Source organism: Sarcophilus harrisii, chromosome 4 (assembly GCF_902635505.1).
Source record: "Sarcophilus harrisii chromosome 4, mSarHar1.11, whole genome shotgun sequence".
NCBI lineage: Eukaryota > Metazoa > Chordata > Mammalia > Dasyuromorphia > Dasyuridae > Sarcophilus > Sarcophilus harrisii.
The window spans coordinates 459,341,396-459,367,072 of NC_045429.1; the positions used below are offsets into that span (position 1 = coordinate 459,341,396).

At 48.3% G+C, this 25,677-nt stretch overlaps 1 protein-coding gene across 10 annotated transcripts in view; it reads right to left on the bottom strand.

Moving 5' to 3' along the window:
• AGAP1 (ArfGAP with GTPase domain, ankyrin repeat and PH domain 1) overlaps positions 1-25,677 on the bottom strand; it is a 615,139-nt gene that overhangs the window by 162,558 nt on the left and 426,904 nt on the right. For all 10 annotated transcript variants that reach the window (XM_031968800.1, XM_031968799.1, XM_031968801.1 and 7 more), the window contains one exon: positions 19,780-19,948. In XM_031968800.1, coding sequence (XP_031824660.1) covers positions 19,780-19,948 — 169 coding nt within the window. The remainder of the gene's footprint in view (positions 1-19,779; positions 19,949-25,677) is intronic.

The following is a 25,677-nucleotide window of genomic DNA, read 5'->3' on the forward strand; positions in this document are numbered from 1 at the left end:
AAAGCAGTCCTTTTTCATCTATCTATCTATCTATCTATCTATATAACCCTAATCCTAACCCCGACTCTCTCTCTCTCTTTCTCTCTCTCTCTCTCTATATATATACTCCAGGAGTATAAAACAAAGTGGGGAAAAGAAAGCAGTCCTTTTTATGTTTACATATATAATACATTTATATATATGTTACATATATAAATATTATATATTTAACAATATAACATATGATATATGTGTTTTATATAACACATGTTATATATGTATATATAAGAATGGGAAATGGGAGATGGGAAAAGAAAGTCCATTTCCATACATATGTAACACATATAGCATATTATATATGTTTTACATACACATATAGGTTATATATAGGAATGGGAAATGGTAAAAAGAAAGCAGTCCTTTTTTATGTGTGTGTATGTGTGTGTGTGTGTGTGTGTGTGTGTGTGTGTGTATACACTCCAGGAATATTTAACAAAGTGGGGAAAATGAAGCAGTCCTTTTTCATATATATGTGTGTGTATATATATATATATATATATATATATATATATATACATATGCTATATATATATATATATATATATATATATATAGTGGGGAAAAGAAAGCAGTCCTTTTTATGTTTATATAATATATTTATATATGTGTTACATATATATATATAAATATTATACATGCAACAACATGACACATGATACATATGCTTTATAAAACATGTTATATATGTATATGTGAATGGGAAATGGGAAAAGAAAGTCCTTTTTCATATATATGTAACACATATAACATGTTATTTATGCTTTATGTGCACATATAGGTTATATATAGGAATGGGAAATGGTAAAAAGAAAGCAGTCCTTTTTCATATATATATATATATATATATATATATATATATATCTCATATGTTTTACACACACACACTCCAGGAGTATATAACAAAATGGGGAAAAGGAAGCAGTTCAGCAGTTCTTTTTCACATATATATCATGTTATATGTATTTTATATAACATATATTACATATGCATTTTATATAACATAATATGTTTTATATATTTATTTATTTGTTCCAGGAGTATATAACAAAGTGGGAAAAAGGAAGCAGTCCTTTTTCACATATATATCATGTTATATGTATTTTATATAACACATATTATACATGGTTTATATAACATGTTATATATATATATATATATATATATATATATATATATATATATATATATATATTTGCTCCAGGAGTATATAATAAAGTGGGGAAAGGGAAGCAGTCTTTTTTTCACATATATATCATATGTTATCTGTATTTTACATAACACATATTATACATGATTTATATAACATAATGTTTTATATATTTATTTGCTCCAGGAGTATATAACAAAGTGGGGAAAGGGAAGCAATCCTATTTTGCTTTGGATTTGGGCTCTCAAGGCTTGTGGAAATCCTGCTGAGTTGGGCGCACTCCCGGTCTCCTGGGTCTGTATTCCGACATCCTTGCGCAAACACTCCCACCTCATGCTCCTGCTCTAAGAGCCTCCTCTCGCTAGGGTCCCGTCACAATGCTTGCGTTCCAGAGGGATGTCCCTGCCAAGCCGAGGCAGGGGGGCCCAGGAGGCGCCGGAGGAAGGCAGTTTGGGGAAAGGGGCCAGGAAGTCTCCCTGAACGAGAGCAGCCTCCTCCTCCTCCGAGGATGATCGTTAAAAGAGACAACCATGAAAGGATCTGTGTCAAGGCCTCGTAAGAAAAGCCTAAGCTGTGGGCAGCATCTGTCTCTCCAATTCTTCCCCTGCCAAACATCGCAGCATTAAGGCAGAAATACATTGTCAACTACCTGGCCCGAACCGAGTTCAGAAAGCAAGTGCCTTCCCATACATCATCTCTGCATCAGCTGGCTGCTTAAGTTGATTAGCAGGGGGCAGGGAAATTACTATGCTAATCCTCCTGTTCACAGCACTTGTCCCTTGATATGGATATGTGGAGATGCTCACTGGAAAGCCTTGATTAGGCCAAGTTTCCATGTGTCAAAGGCTCCAAATTCTGGCCAAAGAATAATTTTCCCTCGCACTCCTGGCCCGAAAGTGCACGGGCTGATTTGAAAAGGTAGTTACTTCTACCATATGCTATTTTTCTTTCAACAATTTCCATTTCAAAGTGAACATGGCATTTCTATCTGAATGAGTGTCAGTGTGCCGCCTGAACTGCTCCCAAATGAGCAAAATTAATAAATAAATAAATTATGAAATGCAGGTTTCCTATTGGAAAAAATTCATCTGCTTAAAAAAAAAATCAAAGAGCCCTGCTTTCAAGTGCCAGGCTTATTACACGAGAAGTGGCCCGTTCTGATGTTTATCTGGTTGGCTCTGAGGCTCACCCACTGCCTCGGTCCCAATGGGGCCGGCCCGTACAATAAGCCCTCCTCCCCCAAAGGCTACAAGTCTGAAAAAAATGGGGCATTTTTCACAGGGGGGAGGCACTTATTATTTAAACAAGGGTGAAAGGAGCTGACTAAACTCCATTGGGTTTATTTATTTTTTGTTCTTCCAAAAGAGAGCAAGGAAAAGATGTGTTTGTTAAGCCTGGTGTGACAGAAGGGAGGTGGTGGAAGGCAGATGTGGAGACAGACACAATAGGTTCGATTTCCAGCCTTGGTGATTTGGGGCGAGCCTCTTCTCTCTCTGAGCCTCGATTTCCCCATTTCTAAGATGAGTGGGTTGGACCAGAACAGGAGAGTTGACCCTTTTTTGATTTTCCTGTCGTGGACCTTCTGGCAGGCTGGTGATGTTTATTGGTCCCTTTTCCAAACATTTTAAAAAATTCATAAGTGAAGGAAATGCTAAATTTCAGTTTGATGTTAGTGAAAATAAAAATGTATCTTTTCTCTCATCTGGGCTCATGAGTTCAGGCTAAGAGCCCCTGGTCTGGCTCCCTCAAAGGCACTTCTGGGTCTGGTTTAAGATGGACCTATCTCTGAACAATCGATTATATTTCTCTGGGCCTCTGACACTATAAACTGGAGGTTCTGGATTAGATCTAGAAAGTCCATAACCAGTTCTGAACCCATAATTGTCTCCTCTATGGTTAGAGACCCAGCATCGCCCTTCTGCAGACCCAGGTCTCCCCTGCTTTGTTCCATAGGCTTATCTCTCTTTTCCAAAGCCAGAAGCTAAGGGACAACTAAGGGTCAGAGCCGGAGCCCGCCATCCAAGGTCCGAGGGATTTCTTCTCTTGGTTTGCACTCATTCCCAGAAAAGTCCTAGCCCCGGCCATTCTTCGGGAGAGTCTGTCGTACCTCTCCTGTGATCTGGCAGCGTGTGGGTGTGTGAGCGGGGGGCACGCCAGGGGAGGGGGAAGGCCGGTGCTACACGGAGCCATCCTTGGGCAGTGTAGGTTATTTTAATGGCCACATCAGTTCAAACTAAGCCTTCACCATCTGTTCCGCCCTCTAATTACAAATGCAAAAAGAATATAATTCACCACCATACCATAAAACAGTGAACTGCCCGTGATTTAAATGTGTGTGCATTAGTCATTCACAGCGTTATGCATGCAGCTGATTCTCCTGCCTCTCAATCAGTGCAATTTTACTCTGATGAGGGCTTTTTCTTGAAAAAAAATTATTATCATTATTATTAGGATTGAGACGAGGTCTCCCTGTCTCTCCCAGGCTGGAGGTGTAGGGGGCCTTTCACCAGCCCAGCCTCCCTCTGGAGAGCATGGGAGCCTTGACCAGTTGGTGGCCCTGTGCTCCCCGGGGGCTCACCACACCGATGTCCAGCTCGGCGCAGGGACCGCGGGATGCGCAGGGACCGTGGGATGCGCAGGGACCGTGGGCGGCGCCGTCTCCCTGGCGGGAGAGCTTCTTGTCAAGGGCAGTTCTCGAAGCTCGAGCTTGGGTTTGGGGCCCCAGAAAAAGAACCGGCTTTCGTGAAGGGACAGAACTCAGCTGGAAAGGTTTGGGACCCATCACCAGCAGAAAGCGCCAGGAGATGGGGACCCTCTGTGCTGATTGTGGCTGACTTACACACTGGGTCCTGATTCTAGTATGGAAAAAGGAAAAGGAAATCCATAACGGATACGGAAAGGCAAGTCTGATGATGGAGAAAGTTCCCGAGGCAGTCACTAGTACAGTGAGAGTGCTTTGTGAAGGTAATGGGGGGAAAGAGGCAGCAGGGAGGTGTGGAGGGGCTACTGGCCACACAGTCACGGAGTCCTGTGCTCCAGTCCTGTGTACAGCGCACATACATACACACACACACACACTCACACACACTCTCTCTCACACAGACACACACTCACATACACACTCACACACTCATACACACTCTCTCACAACACACTCACTCACATACACTCACACACACACACACACACACACACACACACACACACACTCATTCATAGGTTCATTCAGACAGAAAGTATAAGGAGAAAGTTGCCCCATCCCCTTACATAAGCAACAGCCAGCATGTCTGCAGCTGTGATCTCTCTAAACAAGGACAGGAACAAATGAAGCTCGCCGTGATTGGGCGGCAGCTCAAGGGCCAGTCTCATGGACCTTCCCAAAGTAACCTATTTTGCACAAAAGGCAGCTTCCTGCTCTCCTCTACCAAAAAAAAGTAGGGAGGGACCACATATTATAAGAGTAAAATAAAAATAAAAGAAATAAAAAATAAAAATAAGAGTAAAAAGTAAAAAATAAATTTCTTCAACTTTTTGTTAAAAAAACTGTGATAGCTGTTCTTCCCTTGGCCCCAGCCTGACTTCTTCTGGGAGATGAAAGCTTCTGCAGAGGTTTTTCAACACCTTTAAGTCCACTGGGCTTCCTTCCCACTTGGAACACGTGGAATGTTGCATTGAAAGGTCACCGTGGGCCTTAATGGTACAACCAGGTTTCCAATCCATGAAATGGAAGAATAAATCGCACAAAGTCCAGCCTGGCGGTATTAATGGATGGAAACCTGAAAGTCACTTCAATATTCCACCTAGCGACATGGCCACTGGGGGAAAAAAAGGGGAAAAAGCAAGCCTTTGACCCAGGCGGGCACGCCTGCAAGGCGTGCCCCCCGACAAGTCTTTCAGAAGAGAAAATGCAGAGAGGTGCGTACCACGCTGGCAGAGGGCAGGGTCTCCCAAGGAGCTTCCTGTAGCAAGGGAACAGCAGGTCGAGTCAAATAAATACACATACATTGAGGAGCTGGGAAAAGGTGGATTCAGATCCTGCCCCGACCCTGCCTGGCTGTGAGATTCTAGCCTTTACTCCGAGATCCGGACAATTCTTCAAGAGGTGACGTGCCCAACTTTTCAGTTCTTTTACTGGATGCAACGAACTCAGCAAGAATCATCAGATCCCAAGAACATAACAGCAATGATTACGATGGAGACAAGGATTAAAGGGGAAAGGAAGAAGCCTGCTGAAGTACCTACTATGCGCCAGGCACATATATAATAACAAGAATGATAAAAATTTTTTTGGAAGGGTCTTAGATTTTAAATACCATCAAGTCTAACAACCTAATTGCTTTACTGATGAGGAAACTGAGGTCTAGAAAAGTTAACAGATTTGATGTTTAAATTAGATTGGTTGGTTAGATTAGAGAGAGTAGATAAAGCAGTAAGAGGCAAAGCTGGAATATGATCCCAACTCTTCTGTTCCCCAAAACAGTGCTCTCTCTCCTGTACTGGGCTAGGCTGGAGGGTTAAGACCCACTTTCTAAACCTTGTCTTATTTGTTCCTCACAACATCCCGGGGAACAAGGTCGTGCAGGGATTATTATGCATGGCTATGGGCACCCTGAGACCCCAGGCAGCTTCTATGCGTGGTCTGAGGTGGAGACACGCATCTAAAAGTGCTAGATCCAAGGGGGAGGAAAAGGGCAGCCGGAGACAAAGAGCCAGACATAGAGCTATGGTCATGGCTAGAGCCCAGGAGGGAAGGAAAGACTCTGAAAGGAAGGAGACGAGGGTCACCGAGGCAAGGAGAGAAGCAGCATAGCGCGATGACACAGAAGCTGAGGAAAGACTAAAGGGACGGCCTAGTGCTCCAAGCAGCCATTGGGAAATGAGGAAGAGGAAGAGGAGAAAGAAAAGGAGGAGGAAGAGGAGGAACAGAAGAAGAGAGGGAAGAAGAGGAGAAGGAAAAGGAAGAACAGAAGGAGGAAAAAGAGAAGGAATAGAAGAGGAAGAAGAGAAGGAGGGAGAGGAGGAGGAAGAGAAGAAGGAAAAAAAGGGAGAGAAGGAAAAAAGGAGGAAAAGAAGGAGGCAAAGAAAGAGAAAGTAAAAAGGAGGAAGAAGACAAGGAACAGAAGAGGAGGAGGAGGAAGAGGAGAAGGAGAAGAAAAGAAGGGAGAGGAGAAGGAAAAAAGAGGAGGAAAAGGAGGCAAAGAAAGAGAAAGATAGTAAAAAGGAGGAAGAAGACAAGGAACAGAAGAGGAGGAGGAGGAGGAGGAAGAAGAAAAGAAAGAAGAAGAGGAGAAGGAAAATAAGAAGAAAGAGAAGGAGGATGAAAAGGAGAAAAAGGAAGAAGAGAAGGAGGAGGAAAGAGAAAAGGAAGAAGAGGACGAAGAATTGGAGTAGGAAGAGTAGGAGAAGGAAAAGGAAGAAGAGGAGGAGGATGACAGTAAGCCAGCAAATCTCTGGATGGAACTGGGAATGATACCCTTCCCCTTTGCTCAGCCTCAACTGCTTTCACAAATTTCCCATCAATCTCATTTTCCAGGCTTCAGGGGCTCGCACCGTTTTTGTTTCCCTTAATAAAAGGCACCAGGGCACCCAACTCATAGGATCTCCAGCCAGTCCCAGGGGGAGCAGGACAAAGGGAAGGCCAAACGCGACCTGAGCCTCAGAAAGTGACAACAAGCACTGGACATGGAGGACACTCCATGAGAGAAAGAAACAAGGAAGAGACAAACAGCCCAACCAGAGCCACAGCCAATGACCTCACAGTCAGACTTAAAAGGAAAAACAACCAAGTTGAGACAGTTCTTCCCCAGTTTCTATTTCCTTCTTCTCCCTCTCCCTCCACTTCAGCCGGATGCCCTCTGGCTTAATTGATACTGGGGCCTAATGGAGAACCCGGCTGGCTCCTGGAAGGGAGGGACTTTGCCCATCAGAGGAGACTCTGAGTCGCTTTCTTCACTCGCCATTTCAGGCTCCATTTTGTACAGGACCATCGCCTTTCTCCCAAATGACTGAATCTATTCTGCTACATTCTGGGCCCTCCATCCACACAACAGAAAGTAAAATCTCTGGGGGCAAGAAGTGTCTTGTTTTTGTCTTTGTGACCCCAGTCCCTAGCTCAGGGCGCACTACAGAGCTTAATAAATCCTGTGGAGAAAAAGGAATCTGCCCTTCTCAGGTCACCTGGAGCTGCTGAATGCTTCAGATTCTTCAGGTTAAAATTTCATTTAAAGACGGCGTGAATCAAAGTCCAAAACAGGGGACAAAGAAGATGTTGTTATTGTTGTTATTATTTTTTAACCATCTGTAATTCTCCAGTCCTTGGGGCTTCTTTTCCATTCCGAACACATGGAGCGTTCTGGTTAAAGGTAATGTTGTGTTTAACCCAAATCAGATTGTTTGCCGTCTTGGGGAAGGGGAGGGAGAAAAAATTTGGAACGCAAAATCTTAGAAAAATGAATGCTGAAAGGTTTCTTTACACATATTTAGAAAAACATAATACCACTGAGGAAAAAAATCAAGGTAATTTTGGGTTTTAATGATAAAACCAAGTTCCCAATCCATGAAGTGGAAGATTAAATCGTACAAACGGAGTCCAACCTGGGGGAATTAACGGGCGACCAACGAGGAAATGGAGCCGAGAGGCGACTCCGGCAACATGGCCGCTGACAAACGGGAAAGGCGTCGGGCGCCGGTGCGCACATACCCGCTCGGCGCTCCCAAGCAGGGACCCCCCACTTATTAAAATGTTTTCTCAACCATTTGAAACTAAACAAAGAAAAAGAAGAAAAAAAAAAAAAAAACTTTGTTTCTCCAGGACCACAATGGCTCAAGTTTCGATGTCGCATTTTTGCATGATTTTTTTGATAGCCGTTCCCACTGTACAAGCGGCTTAGGGAGTGCGCGTCTGCAGAGCTCGCAGTTTTGATAAACAGCCTCTGCGGGCCACACAACGGGGATAATGTATCCTTAAGTACTGCCAATGAGCCGCCATTCTGCACAGCCAATTACTTCTGTGCGTCTGTCACTCAAAGGAAAAATGACTGGGCCCATTAGATCAAACCTTTGTCACTGTTCCTAATGCACTCTTAGGCCTCATTAATCTGAGGGAGCAGCAACAGAGCCGCCGGAGCCTCATTGCCTCCTCCACAACAGGGCCACGTGAAGCCTCTCATCTCTCCCCCAAGTGCACCGCGTTAATCAAGCTCTCCTTATTACCCCAGTCCCTGTCACGGAGGAGAGCGCTCTCTCTCTTAAATGCTCTCATTATGGCCCATCTTTAGAGCTGGCTGAGTGGGAGAGAGAGAGAGAGAGAGAGAGAGAGGGAGAAAGAGAGAGAGGGAGGGAGGGAGGGAGAAAGAAAGAAAAAGAGCGAGCGAGAGAACCAAGTCCGATCCATTAATATTCATGACAATAATTAGTATTCTAGGTCACTGAATATTCATGTTATTAGTTTGGTTTTTTATGGGTTTGCTGGATTGCCCTGATTGCTGGAGTATGGAAGAAAACAGCATGGATGGGACTTTAGATGTCAACGGCAGTTCAATACTCAAAACACATTTGAGATTTTTCCCTGCTACCCCTGCTCGGTAAATCAGTTTCCAGCCTCCTGATGGCTTTCATATTTTTAAACCGCTGGGGAACCGAAGCGGGGGGTCGGGAGGAGACTCTGTTTTGCAAAAGGGCCTCAGCATCCAGCCGGCTGGAATGAGAACATCCATAATGGTCCAAACTCTACGAGAGCACATTATCGGGACGAGGCTCTCGATCTGTCATCTTGGAACAGAAAATGGAACCGTGGGCCATGGTGAACACAAGAATAAAAGTCACAGTCCCAGTGACATCGGGGCTGCCTGCCGGAGGAGCAAATGACATCCGCAGAGACGGCGCGGATTCGGGGAAGTTCACAAGACCATTTCCAATGTTTGTCTTGCTAATTATCATTCCGGCTCAGCCACAGTATTTGCTAAGAGCTCTCGCTTATTGATCCCAGGCAATCTATCGAGCACGTTAATTAGCTGCATAGACTAATTTCAGGCACAAAAATGGATTTTTAAAAAAAGGGATCAGAAAACTTGACTTTTCCCCCTATGCTTCCAAGAGGGAAATTCTAAGAGAGGTTCTTGGGCCTTTTTGAGAGGTACGGAGGGCAAGCTGCTCCAGAGAGCCATTTGGCAGGTGGGCAGCCAAGGCTGCGGATACCTGATGGATGCATGATCTTGCCCCATCCTTTCCCCAGGCTCTCCCCCTCTAGGCCTGGATTTTTGCTTTGGGGATACACAAGTTGAGCCCAGAACATAGTCAGTGAACCAATGAAAGGTCCTTCTGATCTGATTTCTATCAGCCAGACCAGACCAACTTCACCTATGCCGTGCAATATGAGTCAGTGTTGTCATGGCTGTCAGGAAGCCCAGCGTGATCTGAGGTTGCACTAAGCTCCTATACCAGAACGTAGAACATCGTTCTTTTTTGGTCAAAATATCCTAGAAGCATTACGACATGTCAGAACGCCCGGAGGAAGCTGAGCAGCCTGGGAAGGGCTGCTTGAAAGAACCAGGGGTGCTCAACCCGAGGAAGAGAAGACCCGGGGGAGAGGGCAATTCTGCAGCTATTTTGGATAATGAGAAGATGGTTGTATCAGTGCTTTCAATTTGTCAAAGTGGTTCCTAGACATTATCTCATTTACTCCTTTGGGTAGGAGCAAGACTAAGCCATGCAAGAGGGACTGGCTTTCTTATGCTTGGCTCTGGAGGGCACAACCAGGGCTGGGGGGTGAACCGTGCAAAGATGCCAAGAAAGCACTCCCTGAGGAGAAGAGGTGCCCACGGTGGGTGGGCTGCCCCGGGAGGCGGGAGCTGTCCCCTTGGAAGGTGCTTAAGTACAAGCCGGCTTGTTGGGGGGGGGGGGGTCGTGGTGGCAACTATTGCCCAGGAAGGGAAGTCTCTCCCTTACTCTGGGACCCAGTGAGGAGGGCCGCCCTCTGCCCACTTCTGCCATATTGTCTGGCAAAACTGCCTGGGGTTCAGTTTGTTTAAATCGTGTTTGTTCTACTCTTTGCTGTTATTCAGTCACTCACCCAATTTGGGGTTTTCTTGGCAAAGTCTTATTTTGTCTCCAGCTCATTTTACAGATGAGGAAACTGAGGCATACAGAGCAAAGTGACATGTCCAGGGTCACTCCGTTAATAAGTGTCTGAGGCTGGATTTGAATTCAGGAAGAGGGGCTGACAGAACACTGCCCTTCCTGACACAACACTCATGTTTTCCACCCTGTTTACAACCCAATAGATAAGCTCCCTGAACTCAGGGCTAGCTTTGATTTTGTCTTTAGGCCATTAGTGCCTGACACAGAAAGAGTTTAATAAATGCTCGACTTACTGACTGGCTGATTATTTGCTCCTCAGCCACTTTATACAATCCCTGGGCACGCGCTTGCCCTTTTTTTGCATTTGTGTAAGGTCCACCCCCCCCTTCAATACCCAGCGTGAATGCTACTTCTACAACCATTTGGCCAAAGCCCATTGGGATCTTAGCTTCTGTTACCATGACACACTGGGGAGAAGCCAGGGTAAGTTTGTGGTCAGAAGGAACCGTCTCATAGAGCTGACCCCTCCCCCCCCAAAATGGGCTGCCCCTGGAGCAGGGGGGCTCCCTAGAGTTTATCAAGCATCTCATTTAAGCATGATAACAATCCTCTTTACAAACAAGGAAAATGACTTTTAGAAGACATGAAATGTCAAGAGATCTGAATCCTCTCTGAGCTCAACATTCATATTCAGCTCCTGGCATGATGCTTTGTATGCAGTAGGTGCTCAATAAGTGCTTGTTGCCTGACTGATGGTGAGTTTTGGCATTTGCTCCATGTCTGGATAGAAGATCCAGAGAAGAAGGGGGAAAGCCTTGTGTGTCTGGGGTGGCCATTTTCCCTTCTGATCCAGCACATTAAATCTGCTTACAAAGTCCGTAAGGGCGTGTACAACATTGCCACAAAAGGATGGGACCTTTTTGATTTTTGTTCATATGGGTTTCCTAAGCAAAGCCAAGAGTATTCTGATGTGTGTACAGAGTAGATAAGAAGCTTCTTTATAAAAACAGATTTCATCAGTCAACAAGCATCTATTAAGTACCTACTATATGCCTGCCATGCACTGAACAATGTCAAATCAATAATCCCCCTTTTTATATAAAAGCCAAGGCTCCTTGTCAGCATTCTGCACCTGCTGAGGTTTGGTTTGCTGGGATTAAGTGGGTCAGATTTTCTTAAGTGAATGATCAGATTCAGGTTTTAAGTCCCTATAGTTATTTAAGTTAGTTAAGTCCCTGCACTTATCCAACAGCTCCTTCCTCACAATGTTGAGGTTCTTGAAGGAGAGAGCAGTTTGACGTGAATTTTTAAAACATCTGGACTATGGATTGACAGCTCAACGATGAGGAACATCCTATGTCCGTCCCCTTAGCATGTGAGCTACCAGAAGCTATTCACTTTTGTATTCCTAGCTCCTCCCGTAGTGCTTTGCATACGGTAAAAGATGAATAAATGCTTTTTGGGTGAAGAAATGTGTTACTGTTTACAAAGTGAGCCTCCAAGGATGACCACACAAAGGCTCAGTTTCGTGATCTTTCAGAAAGCAATGGAGCGGCTGCCGTGGGGGTGACCCAATTGGAACAAAGCTGGATTACCCAGGAGAAGAGGTGCGAATGATGTCAGAAAAAGAGGAAGGGCTTGGGAACGACCAGAAATGAATTAGAATTGAGGGATGGCGTGCATACTTGCATCAGAAAAATGGGGATCGTTGCGTTTTTAGCCCCAGTGTCCAGCACACTGTAGATGCCTAATAAGTGCTTGTGGACTGGCTAATTAATGAATAGTTTTATTCCAGAGGGAGATGGTGAGGGGAGAGCACAGGGTGATGAATATCCAGTCTGAAGTTAAAGGACCTAGGGCCAAATAGAGGCTCTGACACTTCCCTAATCCAGCCAGACACTAATCCAATTACACACAGTCTGGAAATCCAATTATATGCCCGGATAAGATTACACGCTACAGCCCCCTAAGAACTGTGGGACCCAGGCAGGAGACTGCAAGGGCCTGGTCCGGACCAGGGACGAGATAATTTCCCCCTCTGGGCTGGGCCTCGGTTGGCCTCTTAGGTTCCATCCAGCTCGGTCATTTTTCGACACCAATAAATCACAAACATTTTTTGACACCAATAAATCACAAACCAGAGTCCAACCCACCACTGAGCGAGAGACCAATGGGGCCACTGGACTTTCAGTCAAAAACAGGAGCCCCTCAAAGGGCTTCCCTTCCACTGGGGGCAGACTCAGCAGAGCGCTCTCTCCAGCACAAATACCTTAAAATCTCATTGATCCTCCATGTCCCAATCTCATGCTTTCTGTGGAAATCAGTCACACGCTCTTATTAAAACAAAGCAAAGCCCCTTTTGGTGCTGATGCCAGAGAGCACCGGCCTCCGGACTGGGAAGAATTATAGAAAATAAAATAAAATAAAGGAAGACGCGGAGAAATTTTTCATTGTCTCAGGCGTGTCCGTGACTCTTACTTCGAATGAAATCGTAAGTGGGAAGATGGCCATGACCTGGTGCTCGACATTGAGCTTCTAAGGCAGGGATCTCTCTGAGGGTCCGGGAGCCTTCCTGCCTGCCATGGTATCGGCCCCAACTCGGGGGACAGGCCCAGGCTCCCCTCACCCCGCCCCCAAGAGAGAAATGGAGCAGGAGGAGATCGGCCACATCACTCCAGCCCCACAAGAGGCATCTTTATTGAGAGGACACCAGCAGCAATGAGAAACAGGAGGAACCCAGAGAAGTGGGGAGGGCTCTGGGGGGCAGAAAGCAAAACCAAGGGAAAAATATCAGGGGTGAACAAAGGGAAGGCCATGACAAGGCCTCCTGCGGTGTGAGCGCCTGAGCTAGCCCAGCCTGGCCCAGGGGTGTCCTGCCCGAAAATGGGGGGAGGGGCAGGGCCGAATCCATACCGGCCTTGGGGATTTGAGGCTGGGGCTTCTCAAGTCTTCTGCCATCTTATCCCTTTCCCCCTTTTCTAAGAACTCTGATGAGCCCCAAGCTGGGAATGGGCTCCATTATCAGTGCCTTCTCTTCTTTGAAATGGAGCTCAAGTAGCATATTTAGATCTTCCCAACTGCTGCTGACCCCCTCTAGCTCCCTTATAGTTAAGTCTTATTCACTTTATCTTTACACTGTGTTATTTAATATATATACAGTCTTGGACTGTAAGCTTCTTGTTTCATTCTTCGCACATGAAGCATGCGTATCTACTAACACATGGTAGGTGCTTAATAAATACCTGATATTTTATGGGTTATTGATTATGGGCGGGAAATTGGAGTCTAACAATGGAGGTGGAAAGACAAAACGGGTAAAATACTTCAGCAAAATCAAATAATACCCCTTTGATGGCGGACTCCAATTTCCCACCCACAGTACCTCGCACCCTGTATGTATGTATGTATGTACCTATGTGTATATATATATGTATGTTTATTGTCTATCTATCCACCATCTGTTTATCTATCTATCCCTCTATCACTATATCCATCACTATCTATTTATCCATCATCTATCTATCTCTATTGTCTATCTATACATCCATCCATCCATCCATCCCTCACTCCTTTTATCTATCCATCCATCATAGTATTTATCAATCCATCTATCACTATATCTATTTATCTATCAATCCATCTATAATTATATCTATTTATCTATCAATCCATCACTATATCTATCCATCCATCCATCCATCACTCCATTTATCTATCTATCCATCCATCACTCCATTTATCTATTCATCCATGGCTCCATTTATCTATTCATCCACCTATCACTGTAACTATCTATCTATCCATCTATCACTATATCTATCTGTCTATCACTATATCTGTCTGTCTATCTATCTATCTATCTATCTATCCATCCATCCATCAATCCATCAATCCATTTATCTATCCATCTATGTATCACTATAATTATTTACCTATCCATTCATCACTATATTTATCAATCCATCTATCACTATGTCTATCTATCCATCCATCCATGTATCACTTCATTTCTCTCTCCATGCATCTATCATTATAACTATCTATCCATCTATCACTATATCTATCTATCAATCCATCTATCACTATATCTATTTATCTATCAATCCATCACTCTATCTATCTATCCATCCATCCATCACTCTATCTATCTATCTATCTATCCATCCATCCACCATTCCATTTATCTATCCATCCATCACTATAACTATCTATCTATCCAGCCATCACTCTATCACTCTATCTATCTATCTATCCAATATCCATCTATCACTCCATTTATCTATCCATCCATCCATCCATCACTCTATCTATCCATCCATCTATCACTATATTTTTTATCTATCAATTCATCCATCATTCTATCTATCCATCCATCCATCTATCACTCCAGTTATCTATCCATGCATCTATCACTATAACTATCTATCCATCTATCTATTTATCCATCCATCCATCCATCACTCCATTTGTCTATTCATCCATATATCACTATAACTATCTATCTATCTATCTATCCATCACTCCATTTATCTATCCATGCATCTATCATTATAACAATTTATCTATCTATCCATCTATCACTATATCTGTCTATCACTACATCTGTCTATCTATCTAACCATCCATCCATCATTATATCTGTCTATCCATCCATCCATCACTCCATTTATCTATTCACCCATCTATCACTGTAACTATCTATCTATCTATTCATCACTCCATTTATCTATCCATGCATCTATCATTATAACTATTTATCCATCTATCACTATATCTATCTGTCTATCACTACATCTGTCTGTCTATCTATCCATCCATCCATCACTATATCTGTCTATCCATCCATCCATCACTCCATTCATCTATTCACCCATCTATCACTGTAACTATCTATCTATCCATCTATCACTATATCTATCTGTCTATCACTACATCTATCTGTCTATCTATCTATCTATCCATCCATCCATCCATCATTCCATTTATCTATTCATCCATCCATCACTGTAACTATCTATTTATCTATCTATCCATCACTCCATTTATCTATCCATGCATCTATCATTATAACTATTTATCTATCTATCCATCTATCACTATATCTGTCTATCTGTCTATCATTACATCTGTCTGTCTATCTATCCATCCATCCATCCATCACTATATCTGTCTATCCATCCATCCATCCATCACTCCATTTATCTATTCATCCACCTATCATTGTAACTATTCACCTATCACTATATCTATCTGTCTGTCTATCTATCTATCCATCCATCCATCCATCCATCATTCCATTTATCTATTCATCCATCTATTACTGTAACTATCTATTTATCTATCCATGCATCTATCATTATAACTATTTATCTATCTATCCATCTATCACTATATCTGTCTATCATTACATCTGTCTGTCTATCTATCCATCCATCCATCCATCACTATATCTGTCTATCCATCCATCCATCACTCCATTTATCTATTCATCTACCTATCATTGTAACTATTCACCTATCACTATATCTGTCTATCTATCTATCTATCCATCCATCCATCACTCCATTTATCTATTCACTCATCTATCACTGTAACTATCTATCCATCACTATATTTATCTGTGTATCACTACATCTGTCTATCTATCTATCTATCCATCCATCTATCACTATATCTATCTATTCATCCGTCCATCTATCCCCATCCACCCATTATCATGTTTCTCCCTGGCTCAGTCTAGCTGTCTCTCTCCATCTCTTAACACTCTATCTGGATCTATCTGGAAGGCTCAGTGAGTAGCAGACTTTAGGACACATATACATGAAAATGGATGTGATACAAAACTTAAAGGCCACCAAGCAGCTCCAGAACTCTCTTTTCCTTGACCCAAAGGCCATGATTCTGAGGGAGGAAGCTTCTAAAGTTTCCCTGTCAGTCAGGATGCAGGATGACTAAGCCTGCGGCAAGACTCAGAAGCCATTGGCTTCAAAGACTGCTTGGCTCCCAAAAAAGCTGCGGATCTTCTCTGGGAGAAGGTCCAGGGCCTTCTGTATTGCTAAGAATGAAAAATGACTCTTTTGTTGTGTGCCCAGCTTACATAAAGTCAGGGTGGATGAGGGGCAGAGTGTTGGGCTTGGAATCAAGGAGGCCTGTGTCCAAACCAGGGGTATCAGGCACAGATCAGAGTCTCTGGGCAGGGGGCATCTGGCAGCCCCTCAGGTGGTTCCTGGGAAAAGCCGGAGGCCGGCAGGCCGGACTCTGGCCCTTAGAGTGGGGCTCAAACCTTTGCTAAGCACCTGAGCAGCAGTTTCTCTCGGGAGGTTCCAGGAGTAGCCATCACTCTTGCTTGGGTGGAAAACTTTAATTATGGTAATGAGACAAAACTGAGGAGAGGAGGGGATCCAGGGACAGGGAAGCTGCAAGTCACAACGGTCCAGAAGCCTCGCCTTACCCAGCTCATCTGTCCCTCCATCTGCTGTTACAGAGAAGCAGGGGGACACTCAAGGTCTTCTGGGCAGAACGGCCAAGTCTGGTCTCCATTAGAGACAAGGAGCATTGGCTGGCTCACCTTTGGGAGGCTCCACCCGCATGCTGGACACTCCCACCCATGGTGCAGGGAACATCAGTCCAGTGGCCAGTGGCTCAGGGTTTTTTTTTTTTTTTTAAAGAAGAGCCTTCTTTATTTTTTTCACCCTAATCAAAACTGACATTTCTAGAGCACTTTCAGTTTTCTAGGTCATTTTATCTCTGATGCCTCATAAACGACCCTATGAGAGAAGTGCTGCTGGTATCATTGTGCCCATTTTACAGATGAGAAAACTGAGGCTCAGAGGCAGGATTTTCCTCTGGGGCTTTCCGATTCCAAGTGTACCTGTCTCTACATCCAACAAATACAGAATCTGGGAGTTGGAAAGGACTTCCCCAAGCGGCTAATCCGATCCCCTGGGAAAAGGAATCCCTAATAAAGTATTCTAAGACAAGTAGTCACCCCAGCTCTTGTTTGGAGACCACCAAGGTGGGGGAGCCCAGCACCCTCTGAGGCACCGCAGTGTATTGTGGGATGGCTCAAGCCTAACTCTGTCTCTGATCACTTTTTTCTTTCTATTGATCTATCTATATACCCAATTTATCTATCCATTTCTCTCCATCCATATACTCATTCATCCACCATCTCTCCATCCACCCATCTCCCCCTCTCTCCATCCATCTCTCTCTCTCTTCATCCATCCATCCATCTTGGCCTCTCCATCTTGCTCAGTCTTGCGGAGGGAGGAGGTCTCCAGCCTCAGTGAGCAAACAAAGCTGACTTTGCCTTCCGGCGTTGGGGAGGGGACAGCGCTTGCTTTGGGGTCCAAAGGACAAGAGCCGGCTTTTTAAAATGCTGTACTTTTCTAAAATTGGATCCAACCGGCACCCTGTGGTCCTGGACTTGGCGCTTTGAGGGACCCGAAGGGAAGGGAGGGAACCGAGCCCTTGCCTCGACACGTGGCACTGGGCCTGATGAGCGGCCACGGGCCATTGCAGGGCGCCCTGGGGACGACCACGGGCAGAGAGGGGCCTGGCCTGTCATTTCCTGAGATTTTGCTCACTGAGCACCGGTGAGGAGAGGCTGAACACCCCGGGATCTTCCAGGGCTTTGCAGAAAGAGGCGGGGAGGTTGCCAACAGGGACAACACGTCTGGAAACAGAGAATGGGGCTTTCCACTGGCTGGGGGTCAGGAGGACCCGAGATCAAATCTCGTCTCACACTCATGTGACCCAGGACACCCCGACTGCCGGCAGAACTCCCCCCCAGAGATGTCCGAGCGCGAGGCGAGCAGGGATTTCTGAGGGGGAATATCTGGGCAAAAGGCCGGGACTCTCCTACATCTGGGTTTGTTGGGACAAGTTCAGCCTGTGTCCGTGAAAGGGCCACAAGACTTGGCCCAGAAAGAGATCACTCCCCTCCCCTAAGCCCCTCATTTTCCAGGGGCCCCGAGGGACAAGCAACAAGAGCACGCAGGTAGGAAGTAGCAGAACTGGATTCGAACCCAGGGCCTCCGACTGCAAACTCAGTTTTGTTTCACGGGACATCCGTGGCTCTAACCCACGATGGTGACTCTCCGTTGCTCACTTAAGCAGTGTCTTTGATCCCAGCTCTGCAAGGCACTGCCTGGGGCGGGGGGGGAGGGCGGGGCGGGGGGGGGGGGGGGGGGGGGTGTCTTAACCGAGTCACTGTTCTCTGTAAACCCCAGGTTCCTTTTGTGGAAAACGAGCTAGTTCCGGTTTACCTCAAGGCTCCCTTCCCGCTCTAACTCTCACTGACCAACTTTTAAATGGTTTTAATAAAATACTTTAAAAAACCCCAGGACTGATGGGATCATGGGCTCCACTATTCATTCTCATGGGGCTCAGCGACCCCCAACGCCATCCAAGTAGCTGACCCCAGTGCCCATTTCGTGCTTCTCGGGGTCCCCCAAAACAGCGTTCCTTGTCTCAAGGCAACATTAAACAAGCTTTCTCCCAGCATCCCTGAGCGGGCGTTGGGGAGGGCAACGGCCCCACGATCACTCTGTCCACGCGGGATGCCGAGGGCCCTGAACATCGGGGCAATTCTGCCGGGCGTCTGTCCCTCTCACTCGCCGGGGGACGAGGGAGATCCTCCTCCGCTCCCCAAGTCCGCTATGACTCTGCTATTCCGTCCTGTACCTTGGGTACCTTAAGACATATCTGTTGGGTGGGTATCCCACTCACTTACCAAAGGACAAGGGCGACCCTCCTCCGCTCGCCAAGCCCACCCTGACGCCGCCGCTGTCCCTACCTGAGGAAAGTCGGGCTGCCTGGCTCGCGCGAGAACAGCTCCAACAGCATCGAGTCTTGATGTCAGCTGGCTGGGCCAGCGCTGGCTGAGGTGTGTGAGTGTGAGTGTGAGTGTGTCTGTGTGAGCGTGAGTGTCTGTGAGTGTGAGTGTGTATGAGTGTGTGTGCGCACACACATTTCCTTCAAAGACAGGCGGGCTGACAGGCTGTGGAAGGGGCTTCTTGGTCCCTGAGGGCCCCCAGACGCCCCTCGGTTGAGCTTCGGGACACATTTCAGGTCCTCCCCGGGATTCCCACAGAGCCCCGTGAGCTGCCGGCCTTTCAGACGCCCCCTTTCCCTCTGCCCACCCCCATACAGAGCCCCGGGCCCCCTCCCCCGGCGCCCGGGCGGGGGGTCTGACTAGATGTGACTCTGGGCGCTCCTGTGGCTCCAACCTGGTTTCCGCAGGTCAGACAGAGACGGGCACCCGGCTGGTGACCGTGAAGCCCGAGCAGGAAGACGCAGGTTTGGGGGGCTCACAACGCACGGGGGCGCCTGGAGCTGAAGCTCCGCCTCCGGTCCTTGACAGCCCAGACCTGACGAGTGGCCCCCAGCGCGGGACTCGCCCCCCGAGCCGCAGAGCGCAGGCCCCGCCCCCCCGGCTCCCCAAACACAGACCCCTCACACGGCACACACGGCCCCGCCCCCGGCGGGGGCTCCGGGCACAGGCCCCTTACCAGAATTGGGCGAGATGTGCAGGCTGCTCATGTCCTTGGCCAGGCCGTTGGTCTTGGGGCTGGAGATGGGGGCGCAGGCTGACGTGGCGCGGGGGGGCCTCTTCCCGGGCACTTTCACAGTGGTTCTCAGAAGGTCGATCTCCTTCCCGTGGACATTCTGCATGTAGTCCTGCCCAGAGACACAAACACAAGACACGGTCCCAAAACTGCTCAACAAGAAGCCGTTCTCATCCTTTCTAGGGACGAGGGAGCTGGGGCCGAGGGGGCCGGGGGGAGCCGAGGGGGCTGGGGGGAGCCAGGCCCCGCTCTGGGTGGGGGGCTCCATGATGCCGAGGATGGCCGACGGGGAGCATGGTGACAACCTCAGACCAGAGGGCCTGCGGACCTCACTTTACAGGTGAAAAGACGAGGGTCCGGAGGAGGAGGCTCACCCAGTGACGGGAGAGACCGGGGCCTCAGCCTCCAGGTCCCTCCCTTTCCAACCTGACCACCCTCCATCCTAGACCTAGTGGCCTTAGGCCCAGATGCAACAATTAAACCCAATTCATGAACAAAGAAACTGATGGTCAGAGACTCAATGCCCTTGCTCAGGTTATACCCATTTCACATACAAAGAAACTGACGGTCAGAGTCATTTGCGTTTGCAGAGATGCCTGATGAGTAGATGGATGGACAGTAACAGGGCCTGGAAAGGAACATGGGACTGGATATTTAAGGGGGGGGGGGCACCAAAGACTAGACTTGGGAGTCAGGAAGGGCCGGTTTTGAATCTCCCTTGGACACTTCCCAGCTAGAGAATTCTGGGGAATCCGGCCCTCCCGGGCCTCAGTTTCTTCATCTGTCAGAGGGGTGATGATCTCTGGGCACCATAGGACCGTAAACATGTTATTTATGTGCGGTGAGCCTCGACCTTCTCGTCTCGGGGATGGGCACAATCCCACTTTCCAAGGGGGTGGCAAGGGCGAGGGCTGGGATGTGGGAAGTCCGGCTGGGGCCACCCGGCGGCGCAGGGGACAGAGCCGGGGGAGCCAAGCCGACCGAGCCGCTCGCCCTTGGTACTGGCCACTGCCCCCCTCACGCACACAAGGGGGCATCTTCTCCCAAGACCCCCGAGAGTGGCCTCGTTCCAGGGACTGGGGACAAGGTCCTCCATAGACACCGGCTAATCTGACGGCTCTGCAGACACACGTGAGGGTCTGGCTGCCAGAGCGGCTTCACCCTGAGGTTTCTCAGTGAAGTAGGAGCAGAAGCCGCCCGGGCCAGACAGCAGAGACCGAGGGGGGCCAAAGGCTGAAGGGGGCTGAGATCCGAGGCCGACTCAGCTGAGCCGGAGTGAGTGAGAGCTGCAGGGAGCCGGATGCCTCGCCCTCGGACAGAGGCCGGCCGCCTCAGGGAGACTCCTGGGCACTGGGTGTTAGGGACCAGGCTCCTCCTCCAAATGGCCTGTGGGCTCTTCCCACCTCCTCACATTTATGTGGCAGATGAACCCTGGAGCGCTTGGCCCTCAGGGGGCTTCCCTCCCATCAGGGCGTGACCCCCTTCCCAAGAAGGCCGCTGATCACATGGAGAGGTCGTGGGTGTGGGGGGCAAAGGCCCGAGGCACAATTCTGGCTCTGCCATCTTGTTCCCCGGATGAGCTGGGGCTCCCCAGGCAGAGGGCAAGGCGGGTCTTTATGGCTTCTGATGTCCCTTCAGCTCCGACTGGCTCTTCCACACCATGTGCCGATCTTTATCCAGGCTGCTCAAATGCATCATTCAGAGACTTCTCTTTCTTCCTTCACCGGCTCTTGTGGTTCAGACATGGCCAAGGGAAGTCCACCAAGGGCCGGGAAAAAGAGCCGCGGCTGCCCCTGCACAGGCCCTCACCCACCTGGGACACCCCACGACGGCCCGATCCAGTGATCTAGAGAACATGTGCGCACGATTCCGGAGAAGTCTCCACTCTCCTGGGCTCCTTTTGCCCACCTGTACAAGGGTGCTTGGCCCCTTCAGTCTCAGGGGATCCTCATTTACTGAGTTTGGTGAAGACCCGTCGGGACCCAAAGGCGGGAGTGGGGGCCTCGTGGAGGCCATTCTCTCCATCTTCCTCCGGGTCTTGCTCTTGCTCTCAGGCGGGCTCGCGGCCTCCTCCTTGCGCCTCCCGTAAGGCTCCGAGAAGCCCCATCTCTGCACAATGGCCGTGCTCCTTCCCAGAGCCTTCTCCTCCTCCTTCCACCAGAGCTGTTCCTTAGGAAATATCAACTTAGCTATAACTTTCTTCTTTAATGCCAATTCTTAACAAATTAAAAGACAATAACAGGGGTGTAATTGAGCATTTATTGCTTATGGGCTCGGAGATGAGGCTAATCAAAGAGTGACTAAATCCCCAGCATGGTTTCTTTTAATAGACAGGCGAGTTTTAATATACAATAACCACAATATTTTACTTAAATCCGTTGTTGAAATGTACAAAGTGTCGCTTGTGGCGAGGGCCGGGGCCGCCCTTGCTCCTGACCCTCTGAGGTTCCGAGGATCCTCTTCCCTGCCCTCACGATCGTAGATTCGGGGGAAAGACACCTCCAAGGCTGTTTGGTCCGGATCCCCTCTTTATACAGATGAGGAAACTGAGATCCAAGGGGAAGGGACTAAGGAGCCGAAGGGCCCCGAGAGGTCTCGTTCTCCCATTCAGAGTGATGGACACTGGGCCCGGACGGAGGAAGTCACGCGGTGACAAAGTGGCCGAGCCGGGACCCCCCCGGAGCTGGATGCTCGTGCAGGTGGGGGGAGCTAAGGCTCTAACCCCCAATCCCTCTCGGGTGTGGGGCAGCCAGAATGCTCCCCGCTCCGTGGATCCTTTCTGCTGTTTCACGGCAGCAAGCAAACCCCGGGCCTTCTCTCAAGGGAAGAAGGCAGAAGACTAACTTGTTTTGCTTTAATTTGTTTTGTTTTTCTAAAAAGGAATCAAGGTTTTCCTTCTCGCTCCCAGCGACTGGGGACTTGAGGAATGAAAGGGAAAATCAGGATTGAAAAGGGAAAACCTCTCAGGAACGGGGACTTCAGAAGGCGCTCGGGGGCAGTTTGATCAGGGCCTAACAACAGACTGGAGTCTTGCTGTCATCTGGAATGTGTTGTGAGAAAGGCAGGCTGGGAGCTGGATTTTGATATGCAAATGGGCCCAACGCCACCCTGTCGGATGCTGGCGGGAGAAAATGCTGATGGCAGGAAAAAGGGGGGAAAGAGGCATCTAACAAGGCGTGAGGGTAATTCACAGCCAAGGACTTTTAAACAGCTCTTAACAAGTCCCCGGAGCCCACTCGACAGCGGCCACCCCAGAAGCGCCGTCTCCGGCCCCTCGACAGCTTGGAACAGCCGCCACCGACCGCCCATCTGCACTTCCTGCTCGGCTCGTCCAGCTCCTCATCTGGGATTTGGGGGGTTGTTTGGTGAAAACAGGTGCTGGGGCCCGGGGATCCCCACCGAGGTGCGTTGTTAACGAGGTAAACAGCAGCCTCGCAGTCCCCTGCACCCCGCGCTCACACCTCCACCATCTCTTGTTTTCTGCATTTCGCTCCTAATTATGTTGCATCTATTGCCGTACACTTAATTAGCTGCATTAATGTGATTTCTTTTCACATAGTCAAGCAATTAAGAGCTATGATTGAGTTTCATTCAATTAGCCTCAACAAACATGCTAATTGATGTCCCAGATGCAAATGAGGTGCGATGAGAGAAACCTGCTAGCAATTGGAGTCATGGCAGAGACCCACGGCTCCGCAGCTTGCTGACGGCAGCACCGCTTCCCGGGGCGACCACCTTCTGTGGGAGACGAGCCATTAGGGCCTCCACGAACCCAGCGGATCCCCGCGAGAAGCCTTCCCGGCTCCGAGAGCCGCCAGCGGAACAGGGGCCGCCCAACGCGCCTCCTGGGGTCCGGCACAGACGGCGGCCGGAGGGCGCGGGGAGAGATGTCACCGGCCGCCGACAAATGGGCCTGTCCCTAAATCACCGGCCTGTATGGTGGGAAGGGCAAACGCCCCCCGTGAGGCCAGGGGCCTCAGGCCAGCGAATCAGCAGCCGCCGTTCTCTGTGAACGGTTCCGTCTCGAGGGGGGGGGGTCAAACCCACTCACTCATCAGCGCAGGGAGCCCCTTCCCAGATTTCCACAGAGAGAAGGCCTGGGCCACGTGGGGAACAGTTGTGCTCCTCCGGTCTCCAAGGCCGGCAGCCACCAGCTAGGACCTGACGTCACGTGCCTGACATCGCCTCGGAGGAGTGGGCCAGAATCGAGCCCAGGCTCAAACACGGGAGGCGATTTATAACCCTGGTGGCTGCTCCTCTTCCCTTCCCCAAGGCCACCATGTGTTGGACTCTGAGGCTCCTGGCAAAACCGTGAGCGTCCCCCCCCCAACGCAGCCTGGACCCTTCTGGAAGGAGCCCACTCGCTCACAGAGAAGGTCCTAGCCAGCATCTACCGAGGAAAGTGAAGCGGTCATTCACAGAGGGCCTCCTGCCGGTCATAGCTCAGAGGGAGCTTGGTGTGCCATATATGGATCCTAATATATTTAGGATAAATATTACTCAGGATCCCTAAAATTCCTAAAATTGGCAGCAGATTCTCTCCTGCCCTTTCCCTCCTTTGAATTTTTCAACAGAAAAAATCCTTACCTTTATGCTATTTGAAAGGCCTTCAGTAGGTTTAATAGAATTTCCTGCTTAATAACAAAAAATCTAGCCCGATCCTTTACTTAATAATATTGCTCATAAGTTTAACATCATATACACACACATAGACAGATAGATAGATATTAAGTTTAGGATCCTCGAGCTGATCTGGACAAAGGCCATTTGGATTCAGTAGGAAAAATATGACCCACAGGGTTTGGAATGATCGAGAACCATTATCTGGAAACTTGGAGAAATGAAAAATCTGGTTTCCATGGAAGGGGCCACTTTCCCCCCATTAAAGAAAGCGAGAAAACAATCCCCAACGGTCGGCCCCCGTGGACAGGCTGGCCACCGACTTATCCGCTAGCTCCAGTGGCCAAGTGGGTTCCTCCCTCAGTCGTGCTCTTTGGTTCTGACCTTTGGCAAACTTTTCCTTCTTGTCCAACCTGAATAGGAAGCTAATAATGGTAACAGTCCACGTTTACATAGACCCTACTGTGGGCCAGGAACCGTACCGAGAGCTTTACAAACATTATCTCATTTGATTCTCATGAGCATTTAGGGAGGGGGAAATGAAGTTCCCACAGAAGGTAAGTTGGGGGTCACCCGGCTGGGGGGGGTCCAGATCGGCCCCCAGATTAGGACATTACAGGGAAAGGCTTTGGGTCCTGCCACACTTACACGGCAAGCTTTCCCCCACTGATACCAGGGATGTGCATGCAAAGCCAAGTGAGCAGGATGCGGCCTGACCGCATGTGCACTGGCTGGCTGGAAGGGCCTGCCCACACTGCCATCAAATCACCAAAGCAAGGGAAACTTTTAGAGAATCCTCCGCTTGAGTCCTTTCAAATGCCACAACCTTTAGAAGATAATTTCCACTCTTCTCCAAAGGGCCTCGGTCATAAGAGAAGGCAGCTCCAGAATGAGATTAATGAAAGAGATTACATTAATTACATTATTCTCTGTTAAAACCACTTAAAATGCAAATGGCGGCCCTGGCCCATCCAGGGAATGTACAGCGGCCTCCACATCACAGCCATGGAGGGGTCAGACATGGCTAAGGGTGGGACACAGTTGTGGTGAGAAACAGGAGGCACCGGAAAAGGCCCAGAGGTGGACGCCGAAGGCGAGGGGTCAAGGCTAGTCTTCAGGCCTACTGACTGTGGGAGGCCTTGCCCTCCTAGCCCTGGGCATCCATGGACACCGCTCCCTAACTCTGCTCTTTCAATGTGTTCATGAACATGAAGGGGAAAA